Source organism: Amphiura filiformis, unplaced genomic scaffold (assembly GCF_039555335.1).
Source record: "Amphiura filiformis unplaced genomic scaffold, Afil_fr2py scaffold_24, whole genome shotgun sequence".
Classification (NCBI taxonomy): domain Eukaryota; kingdom Metazoa; phylum Echinodermata; class Ophiuroidea; order Amphilepidida; family Amphiuridae; genus Amphiura; species Amphiura filiformis.
The window spans coordinates 1,713,120-1,727,759 of NW_027305488.1; the positions used below are offsets into that span (position 1 = coordinate 1,713,120).

Sequence of the window (14,640 nt, forward strand, 5' to 3'; positions counted from 1 at the left end):
TCTCCGGTCGAAGCAGGTAGTAGAATTCGGCAGACGATCATGCATGGAGGCTTGTAGACTTGAAACAGGCACTGTCAGTGATTGGTTAGGGTTAGTTTAGGGTTAGGATTATTGTTCGAATTAGGGTTAGGATTAGGGTTATGAATAGGCTTAGGGTTAGCTTACACAAAATAATTACTTGAAGGTTGGACACCGCCCCCACCCCCGGTTACTTTTTGAATCAAAAGCTAGCTATTGAGGGAAGCAAACAGAATATTAGCGCTATGAGAAAACTTCCTAAGTAATATTACCTGAAATCCTATCGTGTTCGACAAGTAATGTAGCATTTTTGGACACGTTTGGACACAAAACGGGAGTATATGGAGAAACTGACACGAGTTTGAATTACTGATTACACTAGTTTTAAGGTATGCACGGTCCCAATCACAGTGCACCACTTTGTTGAATACACGCAGCTTCACGTTTTGGACTATAGCTCAAAAAGTATCCATGCTATTAAAAAAAACTAAAAACCCTATGAAACATGAGAGTATGCACTTCCTAACTAAGCAAACTGCATTAAAATTGGCCTCTGTTAAAGCACTCTGTAGTGTAAGATCACAATATTCTTGTTTTCAGTGAAAAACAGACAATTTCTTTGAAACCATGGTTTGGAAAATCCTTTCCAGATACAAACTTCAAAGTTGGTCCCTGCCTAGAGTGGACTGTAAACATCATTTTGGCCATAGGGCCCATTCATTCATGATTCCATCCACATTTACTAGGCATAAATACAGTCATCCCTTCAAATTTAGAGCCTCTCTTTAAAGGGATGTAACTTTGGAACGATTCATTGTATTGATGGGCCCTTTGGTCAAAAGTTGAGACATATCGTGTAGTGCAATCAGTGAAAAGTACAAGTATGTATAGGTTGAACCAGCTGTAAGTGGTAGAAAAATAACTAACTTTGTTAGAAAATGTTAAAAGTATGATCTATCTAAGTCCAAATAAAGGTAGGTTTAACTAAAGTTTACAAAGCTTTTACCTAATGTTTCTTATATGAGCTGAAAGCTGTAATTCTCCCCTGTTTGAAAATGTAGGTGTCTTCCCCATACAATACACCAAATACCCATGCCACTCATTTCTTTACACCCTGCCTTCCTCACCCTGTTACCAAAAAGCAGAGTCAATAGTCCTGGTTACCAATATGTTTACACAAAGGGTGGACTCTACCATTTCCAGCTTTGGGTAAATTTTTAGCATTATGAGGGTGCAAAAGTCTTAGCTAATCTAGTCACCTGTTGCACATGTAACTGTGCCAACCATGCCTGTGGCTATGTCTCGCCTGGTCAAGGTGGGGTAGGGCCTGTAAATTAGAGAGTTTTATTTTGGTAGGCTAATAGAAATGGTACTTTCTCTGTATAAAAAGTTGTGGGTAGAGTACTTTAGTATTTAAAATTATAAAAAGAAAGAACAAAATCACAAATTAGGATATATATATATATTTACTGTGTTTGGGCATTATTTTCCACAAACAGTGTAGACTCCTAATGCATCAATTTTCTAGTTACTAAGTTTCTAACAAATGATTTTTTTGACAGAGACTTGAATTCATTATAACTTGAAACTTGCTAGTAAACTCACTAAACTAAATGTTTCCTGGTAAGTTTGAGATGATCCACAGCAAATTGTAAAGCAATTGCATAATTTTTCTATCATGAGCAGACCAGCCACATCCTCATATAGGCCTATGATTTATAAGAGAACAAAGCCAAACAAAAACTCAAAGGGGACTGAGAATGGAGTGTGTAAAAGTTGTGGTGGAACTGACCATCAGCACAGATCAAGCAAAAAGTGTAAAAACTATAACAATAATCAGTAGGCCCTAAGGTGTGTGTAAATTTCATACATGCATTTATTTTTAAAACCGTAACTCTTTTCTTATTCAAAACTCCCCAAGTGGTACTCACTAGTTTCAGACAGCCTGCTGAGTATGTTTGCAAAACTAGTGAAGGCCATCTCTGAGAAACATGATCTTCCAGTCACTATGGCAACATAGTGACTTTTCCCAAATAATAAGATGGAATGATCTGTCATGGCCAAACTTCACCATGGAGGGCAGTATATATTTTGATGTAATTAAGTACTAATTAATCACTAATTAAGAGTTGAATTAAGCAACGTCTATCAATAATGCTATTTATATATGTATCTAAACCATATATCAAAAAATTTTGGTTGAGGCCGTGCATACCTTAAGTTTCCGTAAACTGCCGCAAATATTCAAATGGTTATCATTTAAATTTCTTTTCCTTTGACCTTATATTAATTTTATTGGAAAATTAATTATGCTTGACTTTCCATAACTTAACAAAACTTTTGATTTTTTTAATGGGAGTTGCGATATGTATAATGCTTTTTCATTCGTTTAAAAATCATGGTCACACTGGTTAGTATTATTTTTCTTTAAAGAAAAAAAACATGATTTGACTGCGAAATTAGGAATTTAACGATGTACTTCCGTGTGTGGAATATTTTCTCCACTAAGAGAACTACTGAATCAGTCGAGCGTGTGGCGGATGCAAACAGATTACCACAAAGGAAGTTTCAAGTGGTATTTTAAGTACCCCAAACAAAGAAAAGTGAATGGAGGTTAACTGTGGGTAATCGGATATGTTCGAGCAGAGAAGATGTACCTTTTCTCATCTTCTCTGTTCCAACGCATTTTACCATCTTCTCTGATTTTACAGATTTGCAATACAATAGCCCGTTTTTTAATTATGTCCATTATTTGAGATGTTTATTTCCATGGTTAGTTGCATACCATAATCTCCACAACATAGAACTTTCATACTTCTCGGACCTAACGATAAGGGATTATACAGTTCAGTTCAGTTCAGTTCAGTTCAGTTTTATTTTCATCTCAACACACATACATATAAATAACATGATATAAAAAAAACATTTTGTAATAAATTAGTAACAATGCAATGCCAAATAATTTATAATTGAGATACCAATATTAATATTACAAAATAATATTTTAACAATGTGGTATGAGAGATGTGGATGCCACAGAAACGCAAAGCGTGTAAAGTTGTGGCACCCATTTGAAAGTTACAGACAAGTCTATAGCTTAAATACAATATTCGATATTTATAAGGTTACAAATTCTATGAATGCCATAGACAGACAACATAAAGTCCGAAAAATCAATGAAGCATAAAATGCGAACTAAAGCAGCGCATGTAAATCCATCATGTAGGAGAAAGCACTTTAAACATCATCAGGTAAATATCCATTGATGAGGTTTTGTTTGAATGTTTTTTTAAATACTGTAGGAGACGGGATGAGTTTAAGGGATTGGTCAAGATCATTCCAGAGGAGAGCACCATGTGTTTTGATGGTGTTGCTAGCAAAACCGTATTAAATAATTGGATGTGAAAGTCTTTAGAATGTCTGGTATCGTGTGTATGGATGTCGTCATTAGTAGTAAAGAAGTTGTCGTAGAGGTCATTTGGTAGCATTTTGTAATGAAATTTATGCATAAAAATGCTGTTTGAAATTTGAAAATGTCATGGATCTTAAGGGCATTTAATTGGTGGAAAAGTGGGTCAGTGTGGGCGAGCCACAAAGAATTTGTGCACGTCCTAACAACTCGTTTTTGTAGGAGAAAAAGAGAATCCAGATTGGCGTTGTTTTTATCTGCCCAGACAATTGCACAGTAAGTTAAATAGGGAAGCACAAGTGTATTATATAAGGTTTGCAAAGAGGCCTCCGGTAGAAAAGGGCGGACTTTACGTATAATACCATTATATTTTGACACAATTTTAGTGATGTGTGTAGTATGTGATTTCCAGCTGAGGTTATCATCAATAAGTAGGCCTAGAAATTTGGTAGTATGAACCAGATTTAATTCTGTATTATCTATATTAGTACTTTTATATTGATTTCAGATTTATTATTGTATTTATTTTTAAAAAGCATATAATTAGTTTTTTTGATGTTTAGTGAAAGTTTATTTAATTTAAACCAATTTGATATTAAAATAAGCTCAGTATTAATGATTGATTCGAGGTGATGGTGATCTTCATGCGAGAAAAGTATGTTGGTATCATCTGCAAAAAGGATAAAATGTGGGATTTTGGAACACAGGGGAAGGTCATTAATATATAATAAGAAGAGGAGGGGACCAAGAATTGACCCCTGTGGAACTCCGCAGGTGATATTCGTGAGAGGAGAAACTGCTTCATTAAATACCACACATTGTTTCCTATCACTGAGATAATTTCGAATCCATGTATTGGCCAGACCTCTGATACCATAATGATCGAGTTTGTTCAAGAGGATGTTGTGGTTTAAGGTATCGAATGCCTTACTGAGGTCAAGAAAAATGCCTGCAACATGATGCTTTTTATCAAGGTTTTCTGCAAGTTTGCAATAAAGCTCATTAATGGCCATATATGTGGATCTTTGTGGCCGGAAACCAAACTGATGAGGGCTTAGAATATCATGAAGTGAAATAAAATTTAAAATACGATTATAAATAACTTTTTCAAGAAGTTTTGATATTGATGGTAGAATTGATATAGGCCTATAATTAGAGAAATTGTGACAATCGTCTGCTTTAAAAATGGGTGTGACTTTAGCAATTTTTAGTTTTGAGGGTACAATACCGGATGATAAAGATGAATTGAAGATGTGGGTGAGAGGAATACTTATTTCGAAGATGATTGATTTTAGAAGATTGGAGCTTATTCCGTCTGCACCAGAGCTATAGGTGTTGTTAATTTTGGAAGAGAGCTTGATAATTTCCTCAATTGATGTTGGAGAAAGGAAGAGGCTTTTGTTGTTTGAAAAGTCATTGAAGGTTGACGGGGAATTATTATCGGGTTCCGGAATTTTTTCTGCCAATAATGGTCCAATATTTGTTAAAAAATCATTAAATTTCAATGCAATGTCTTTATTATTAGTGACTTTATGACCGTTAACGGTATCAGTAAAGAAATCAGGAAATTTCGTTTTTTATTCCTACCTAAGAGTTTATTTAGAGTTTGCCACATTTTTTTTCATGTTATGACTGTGAAATTCAATTTCGGATGTGATGTGCAGTTTCTTTGAGGTACGAAGCAGTGAGTTTAAGTAGTTTCTATATTTATTATATTTCAGTTTATTCTCCACAGTGGGCTTAGAGATATATTTTTATAGAGTCTGTCTTTAGTTTTAATCGATTTTATTAGGCCACTTGTAATCCATGGTTTCCGAGGCGATTTTTCTTTGGATAATTTAGTTATTTTGATTGGACAATGAATATCAAACAAGGTGGTTAATTTGTTATTGAAATCATTATAAGCACTTTCTGTGTCATTGTTGTTTGTAATGAATGACCAATCCACAAGTGCAAGAGCACTTTTAAAACCTCTGATGTTATCTGGTTTCATTTGACGTGACTTTTTAAATGATGTTTTCTTGGATGTGTTATGACGTGAATTCCTATTAACGAGGGAAAATATTGGAAAGTGGTCAGAGAGGTCGGTAACAAAAATACCAGACTTAGTTACTTGTGATATGTTATTGGTGAAAATGTTATCAATGAGGGAAACACTGGTGACTCCATTTTTATTTGTTTTAATACGTGTAGGCCTATCTATACATGGGATGAATTGGTACGAGTAAAAAGATGGACAAAAGTATTTACTTCAGGCCTAGAATCATATTTTAGGAGATCAATGTTGAAATCACCAGTGATGTAACAGGGTATTTTCTCTTTAGTGACGATGTTCAGTGTATTGTCTAATTGCATAATAAAGTCATTCATAACAACTGTATCAGGTTTGTAAACTACTCCAACGATGGTGTTATGGGAGTTGTTTGTAATTTCAATAAATAATGAATCACAATCAGGGCAATCAATTTTTAAATCATGTCTAATACGATAATGGAATTTAGGATGAATGAAAAGAGACGCCCCTCCGCCAGTTCTTCCTCCTGGCCTGATGCAATTTTCGTTTGAATAATCATTGAGATCGATGAGATCCGCGTCCTCAGATGACCTAAACCATGTTTCGGTGAAAGCGTATATATCAAACTGATGATCAATAGCTGAAAGATAGTTTGGTACATCATTGGCACGTTTATTAAGGCTTAATGCATTGAGGTGGAAAAGAGAAATTTCAGTGTTTTTGAAGTCAGTTGAGTTGAAAAGCTCAATGTCGAAGTAATTGCAATCAGTAATCATGGTGTTGTCAATATTACATGATTGATCGGATGTTGGTGAATTTGGGTTTAAAGTGCTATCAAAAGTAGATGGATTGAATTTGACATGTGACATAAAATCGGACAAATCAGACGTAGACATAACGAATAATAAATATACAATGCAAAAATATATATATATATATATATATAATATATATATACAATCCAAAGTGAATAGGAATTGGATTATCTAGAAACAAAAGTAAATTAAAACAGTTGGAACAGATGAGTCAAGCTCACTTATACCAAAATGTGAGGGAATATGGGTGGGCTGGGATAATAATAAATACTGATAATAAAAGGGTAATGGCTGGATGTTGGCTAATATACAAAGAAATATACTTCAACATGATCAAGATACTCAACATGTCATGAACATAAATATATAGAATAATGAAAGAACAATTGGGAAGTGTATGTACACGCCTATCAATATACCCCAATATCATGAATTAATATCAACTGAACATGTCATCAGTAATGTAAGGTACTGTCAAATATAAATAAGTATAGTAGATATCAATATAGGCTGAACAGCTTAAGGAAATGTCTATGAAGTATACACTCCAAATTTCAAGGATTCAAAATAAATCCCAAGGGACTGCGATTAGGGACCAATCAAGTGCCAGATCCAAAATCAAATCTTTAAGATTCAAAATTAAATCTTTAAGAATTAAAATTAAAATCCATAAGATTGACTTCAAATCTAAAATTGACCGGTCCCCAACCACAGTCTCAAGGATTCACTTTTAAATCCCTGCAATTTAGAGTGTAGGCCTACTTGCACTCTGTTGCACTGTATTTTGTGGTATGGTATGAATACCAAGATCTAACAAATCACCCAAATTGAGAAAGAGAAGCACAGGAACAGAAGGCAAAACATCGCACAAGTAGGACAAATATCAAAGACAGTAGACACCGCCTGTATGCAATTCATCAATCATGTGTACAAGGCAGATCAAAATTAACTAATTATAATAATGAATTCATAATAAAGTCAATTAATATAGCTTACAACTTACTACTGATTAAGCATATATGAGGGTGGGGTGGAGATGTTTCCATGTTACAGGCATCCTGTGCCATGTCAACATGCTTTTATTGTAAGTCAACAAACGTAGAACATGGGAATCATTTATATGAGTAATGGTGAAAGATATGGCATCATAATAAAACTGATAATGAAATATCAAAAAGATCAATAAAAATAAATAAATAAAAAGAGAACAACATTATGGAAAGTTACAAAGGATAATAACAATAATAATAACAAAGTCTTCAGGAACTTATATATAAAGTAGGCCCCTATAAGCTAAGCAGCAGATGATGACTTGTCCGCGGTATACACCCACTTGCATAATACTGAGGTGCGCCAGGCTGTGCTGAGTTGTAGTATACATGTAGATACCAAGATCAAGATGACAGGGAGGAGCACCAAAAGGCAAGAATATTATGCAAAGAAGTAGGTCAATTTCAAAGACAATGTATAGATATACTGCAACAAAAAAGATTCAATACAAATGGCAAATCTAATTATTATTAATATTATTATTATTATTTTGGTGTAATGGGGTGGAGAAAACGATTTCCATGTTACAGACATCCTGTGCCATGTCAACATGCTTTTATTGTACAACAAAAAATAAAACATGGGTATCATAGGGCTTAGGGTTTGAACAAATGTAATGGTAAAACATAATGCACCACAAAATATACCCAAAAAATAATGATTATAATAAAAAAGATAAATCGAAAGTGAAAACAACATTATTGTAACCAAAGTTGCAAATGGTAATATTTAAAGACAATATTTTAACAACAAAGTCAGTAGAAAATGATAAAATAAGTGATAGGCCACGTAGCAAAAGATGAACCAAGGAAATCGGAATAGCCATACTTGCATAATACTATAACGTACACTAGCTGTGCCGCGATGTGGTACATCATTATGTTGATACCAAGATCAAGATGACAAGGAGGAGCACAGTAGAATGAGAGAACAAAAGGCTTATAATATTATGCGAGTAGGCCCAAATTTCAAAAACAGCAAACAGATTCAATAAGACCAAGTGTAATTTCACTTGATATTAATAAACATTAATAGTTCATAATAAATCAATTTACAACCACTTGTGAACGTGCATCCTGAACAATTATCATTATTTACTATTACTATACATGGTACTAATAATCGTACAAATAAATAAGACGCAATTTAAATAAATAGACCAAATTGCACTGAGTACATCACATTCTCTGGTGAAATGGAACGGAGGACATTGACCCGATCAGAGAAGCCCACATGATGAAGACCAGCAGCAGCTAGCTACAAAGGCCATAGAACTCCAGGCTTGAGCACGATAACAGAAGTGGAGAAAAATCAGATCGATCACATCATCTCCTGATCAGCTGATTAATACAATCAAGTAAGGTATGTCTGGACAGGTCAATGAACTGAAAAAGTAAACATTGCGCTACTGACTGAGTCAGTGATAGTGTGAACACCCCACTAAGCTGATGATGCATGTCAATGAAAAGTGCAATCAACCTAAACAGCTGATGATAGTAAAATAGGAGCAGGCGAGGATGCACGTATTGACTGCTACAGAGGATCTGATCATATAAAATAATGGACTCAGGATACATAACTGAATACTTTGAATAGATGATTATACAAACTCAGCTCACAATGTTATGAAACACAGAATAAGTCAATCAATTGATTGGGCACAGGTGAAGCGCCACAAATCTTCTGATCACAAAAGCAGAAGCATGCACACAAAGCATGATCAGAAAAATGTGAAGTATATTGATGGCAAATAATAACTGATTTGATTGTATAAATATAGATTCAAAATAACATTAATAATGTAAATAAACCTTTAAAGAAATATATATTTAAGTTGTCATGAATATACGTATCATAATAAACGTTGATGACAGACATGAGCAATGAGAAATTGCCATAATGCATGAGGATGAAGATTCAATATCATTTAACAAAAAATATAGGCCAATAGGCCTGTAACATAAAACCAACTCTTGTTCCATATATCCATATCCTCTGGTCATGCCATGAATAGCAAAAGACAGCCATGCAAAGCATGATCAGAGAAATGGATAGTAGTAGATTGAAAATACCAGAAATGAGCTGAGAAATTGCCATATTATGTATGAGGATATGAAAATTCAATACCATTGACAAAAAAATACAGGCCTATAGGCCTGTAACATAAAGCCAACTCTTGTTCCATATATCCATATCCTCTGGTCATGCCATGAATAGCAAAAGACAGCCATACAAAGCATGATCAGAGAAATGGACAGTAGTAAACAACTAAAAATGCCAGAAAACTGACCATTTTAAACAAGCAATATAAATAAGCAGAAACTTGAACAAATCCACAAAATCATATCCTCTGACTATGTCATGTGTGGCTATAAAATAAAACAGTCACACAGAACATATTCAGAGAAATGAACAGTAGTTAATAATAATGGATATGATAACATAATATAACATTATTTGTAAACATAACGCATACATTTAATGAAGAACTGCATGTTATTGGAAAAAATAGGTCATCGACCTGAGCAGAGTAGCCAACGAGGTGTGGGATTACCGGCAAAAGTACCAAGCACGAGACAATAGCGAAGAGCACTTTTATACCCGCTCAAAGATGATGTGCACACTTGAATAAAGAACTTGTTCAAAGACTTCATGAGACAAAATATTCAGTCCATTGAACAAACAAAAGCATTCAATCAGGCCCGTATAGAGGCCTTGCATTCTTTATCGATTGGCTCCAAACAAAGGATTTGAACCGGTGTCCTTCACCGTAGTTATGGCGGAGTGCAGTCCATTCAATCAAATGTTGTCATCAACCTATTCGATCGTAGTGCAGGGTTATATGAGCGAGACGAACTGTCACGGTAGATTGCAATCATGCTTTTGTTGAATGCATTTGAGTAGTCCGCCATATTTACGGGATGATACGTCACATGCAAGGCCTCTATGCAGGGTGGTGGTTATTATTATGATTATAAGCTCCATTGACACAGCTTGGACACAGATTGAACATGAATGGATTTCTAAGCAGTAAAAAATATAGATAGTGAATGAATTGACTACTTCACTATCTATGTGAGAATGATACATTTATATGAACAGAATCATTTATGCCGTTTTAAAATAGATACTGTTATGTGACATGACGCTTCAAGAATATTTGATATCAGAGACGTTCGTGAATTATGAGTGCCCCCGAACTGATATTATCGATTTTACGTCATCAAACAATCGTTAGAACTTAAACATTACTGGAAATAGAATGGGACTAGATAGTAGATGTTGACACAACTGAAGTTGGCAGAATGGTCGACTGCAGATCCGTCGGATAACGTTTTTTTCAATGGGAAATGAACTTCGCTGCTTGGATGATGTCACGATGAGGTTAGCATTTATGAAAAGCGTGTTCCGACGGATATGCACTCGATAGGCCTCTTGGATATCCACCATAGATTCTGGCATTTCTGTATCTTCTTAAAGGGGCATTTCGTGATCCACAGCCGCATCCCCCACGTTTCCCCAAAAAAGTTGAGATTTTTACACCACTGGATACCTCTGGCTACATAATGTTTATGTACCAAATATTTCTTGCAGATTAATTCGTTTAGCAAAAATATCGTTAAATTTGAATTTCGTTCTGGTGCACCAGAACGAAATTACAACACATTGTCTATGGAGCAGTGTAATACACATAATCATGCATAACTCGCAAACGCAAAATCGGAATCAACTGAAATTTTGGAAATAAGCTTTTTTCGTGGATATCTACTGAAAAATGTCATAAAAAGAGAATGCTAGGATTACGAAATCCTCCTTTAACTCCTCAACAATGGTCACTGGTCAATGGACTAAACATGTAAAGCCCGGCTAATATAATAGAACTTATTCATGGCAAACTTTTTGAGCTGTGTAAAGGCGATCAATATTGTGATTGTCAGATAAAGAGCATATAATACAAACATATCACCCGGGGGGACCACTTCCATTTTGGAGGTGACGCGTTTTTCAGCGTTGCTGTCACCCAAATACCCCATATTTCAGGTTTACGAACACATGCTCTGTCACCCGAAGACCCCTTATTTCTCAATTTGATCTATCACCCCCGGGGGGGGGGGGGGCACTCAGTACAAATGACCATACGGGGACGTGCCGCAAATATGGGTAGCATTTTCAGCCTCTTGGTATATCAATGACCCCTTTTTCAAAGCCTATTTTGGTATATGAATGGGTCCTTTTTTCAAAATTTTCTCAATTTTTTCGGAAAATAGCCCATTTTTTCCTTAAGGGCTGGGGTATGAACGTTTGGACAGTATTTATTTTGGGACATTAGAGCACATCAGACATATCGAATTGCATTCTGAATACGAAGAATGTCATTCTGATATCAAATAATTTTGATTTTTGAAATTTGCAATTTAATACACATTTTATGGCAAATCATTAAAATTGATATTTTGATATTTACCAGTACTTGAAGTAAACTTTATAAATCTGATGATTTATACTTAAAGTGTATGTAGGTGGGATGAAAAGCCGACGATCAATTGAAAATTTTGACCTTTCGTATTGAAGATATGGATTTTTTTTCCCCAAAACACCAAAAAAAATTAGGTCTTTTTTTTTTTTTTTCCATATCTTCAATATGAAAGGTCAAAATTTTCAATTGACCGTCGGCTTTTTCTCCCTGCTACATACACTTTAAGAGTATATCATTAGATTTATATAATTTACTTCGAGGACTGTTATATATCAAAAATTTGAAAAATATCAAATTTTTATAATTTATCATAAAATTTGTATTATATTGTGATTTTCAAAAAATGAAAATTATTTGGTATCAGAAAGACATGCTTCGTATTCAGAATGCAATTCGATAGGTCTGAGGTGCTCTCATGTCCCACAAAAAATACTGTCGAAACCCAATAAACGCTCATTTTAGATCCCTTAATCTAGCCAAAATTTTGGGAAAATTTGTAAAAACTAAGACAATTTGGGTTAAATTCGGCCGAAACTTGACTTTTGGTATATCAATGGGTCCAAATTTCTTGAAAAATTGGTATATTTATGGGCCCACTTTCAAATTCTCAGCGGCACGTCCCTACCAAAACCAAACTTGAGTACCCCCAGGGGCTATCACCCAAAGACCCTTATTTTTAATTTGACCAGCAACTTTCATTTATCACTGATTTTGTTCCTTTTTTTTAAACAAAGACTTTGAAGCCATTTAGAACTAGAATTTCAATGTTCGAGGTTTCTGCATGTGGCGCTGTTTCGGCTCTCACCCGAAGGTTCCATTAAAAAAAGGCCATGTTCTCACCCAATGACCCAATATCTTTTACATTTTGCTCTCACCAAATGCCAAAAATCATGCTCTCACACAATGACACCATATTTTTATATTTCCTCACCGAATGCCCCTTACTGTGAAATGCCAACCCTACATCACAGTACCTATATCCATTTCATATTGAAGTGCCCCCCCCCCCGGGCATATCACCTTTTTTCCAGCAATCGCTGAAACCTAAATATAAAATTACTGAGGCGGTCTTTAAAAAAGGGCGTGAGCCTTAAAGGGGGATTTCGTGATCCACAGCCTCATCCCCCCACTTTTCCAAAAAAAATTGAGATTGTTACACCACTGGATACCTCTGGCTACATAATGTTTATAAATATTTCTTGCAGATAAATTCGTTTAGCAAAATAACGCAAAATTTGAATTTCGTTCTGGTATACCAGAACGAAATTACAAAAGTGGCCTATGCCATGAGCAGTGTAATACACATAATCATGCATATAAACTCGCAAACGCAAAATCGGAATCAACTGAAATTTTGGAAATAAGCTTTTTTCGTGGATATCTACTGAAAATGTCATAAAAAGAGGATGCTAGGATCACGAAATACTCCTTTAATGACTATGAACTTGGGACACCACAACAAATCGAGGGTTCAGAACCAGAAAACTTACTATGACCAGCTCTCACAAAATAAGCATAAAGTTAGCTCCTTGCTTTGATCATAGATAGTGAAGGAGAAAATCAATATTTCCTGCACAGTGTCTTTTGTTTTCTATTTAATTTTGTCATGATTAATGGACCGGGTTAATGGACTGCCCTGGCGATTGAATGCTCATTTTATGGGAGCAGGTCATTTTGAGTTGAGGCTTTCTGGCTCTCAACCCTCGAAATGTTGAAGTGTCAGACCTATTATAAATTAATGATCATGGTAACCGTTATTTCTTAAACTGCGATTTTTATTTTTTGAGAAATAAATGAATTTATCGAACAAACTTTTCGGAGATTCCCTACTGTCTCATCCGTTATCAGCCTTTAAAAATTAGATAAGTACGCAGACTACAAATTTCATCACTATTAATGCGTCAGTGTTTGACCATAAATTATAAAATCACTTATGTAACTTGTTAGCATATTCTACAGTCGTGTTTAGCACCGCGTCTGGCAAACAGTTTCTTGAATTGGAAGTATTTGAATACTTGGTCATAAGTAAATATTGGCTGTGTTTTCGTCTGTGGTTCCCACTCCACACCATGCACTACATGCGCACTCGCCCTATAGGCCTACATTGTATACATAAGCTTACCTCACGTAGGTTACCGAAAAGAAGATGCGGATGTTTCAATCCTCCTTCCTCTACTGACTCGGTTATTTTGAGAAACTTCCATCTTTTCTTGAACAGAGCAAACACCGTCAAACTAAAGTTTACAAACAGACCCAAAGACGTAATTAAAATAATGAAGCCTATCGTGCTTGAAACGTTATGGAAGTCAACTGCCATATTCACATGCTCTTTTCCTAGATCAGTACTACAGTAGTAGGTCGCAGCAGATCGCACCAGAAATAATGGACCAATGCACACATGCTAATTAGGTGTGTTGCTAATCTTCGAGTATCGAGTTTCGAGTTCGAGTATCGAGTTTCGAGTTGCAATTTTCGAGTATCGAGTTGCAATTTTCGAGTATCGAGTTGCAATTTTCGAGTATCGAGTTGCAATTGTCGAGTATCGAGTTGCAATTGTCGAGTATCGAGTTGCAATTGTCGAGTATCGAGTTGAAATCTTCGAGTATCGAGTTGCAATTTTCGAGTATCGAGTTGAAATCTTCGAGTATCGAGTTCAATTTTCGAGTATCGAGTTGCAATTTTAATTTTCAATCTGCTTTTGAAGTAGGCTATAGGATGTCCCCTCTCCGACATGAAGAGAAAGCACAAATGTTTAACCCTTCTCTATCCAATTTGTTATTACGTTCTCCACGGAATTCGTAAAAGCCCCGGTAAAAGCACACTAGTTGTTCATAAAAAGGGTAGGCCTACTAGTGGA

The 14,640-nt window shown here is 35.3% G+C and overlaps 1 protein-coding gene across 1 annotated transcript in view; it reads right to left on the reverse strand.

Moving 5' to 3' along the window:
- Positions 1-14,100, reverse strand: part of LOC140143603 (cytochrome P450 4A12A-like) — a 29,023-nt gene extending 14,923 nt beyond the window's left edge. Inside the window, exon 1 of the mRNA XM_072165416.1 lies at positions 13,906-14,100. Coding sequence (XP_072021517.1) covers positions 13,906-14,100 — 195 coding nt within the window. The remainder of the gene's footprint in view (positions 1-13,905) is intronic.
- Positions 14,101-14,640: the final 540 nt, after the last annotated feature.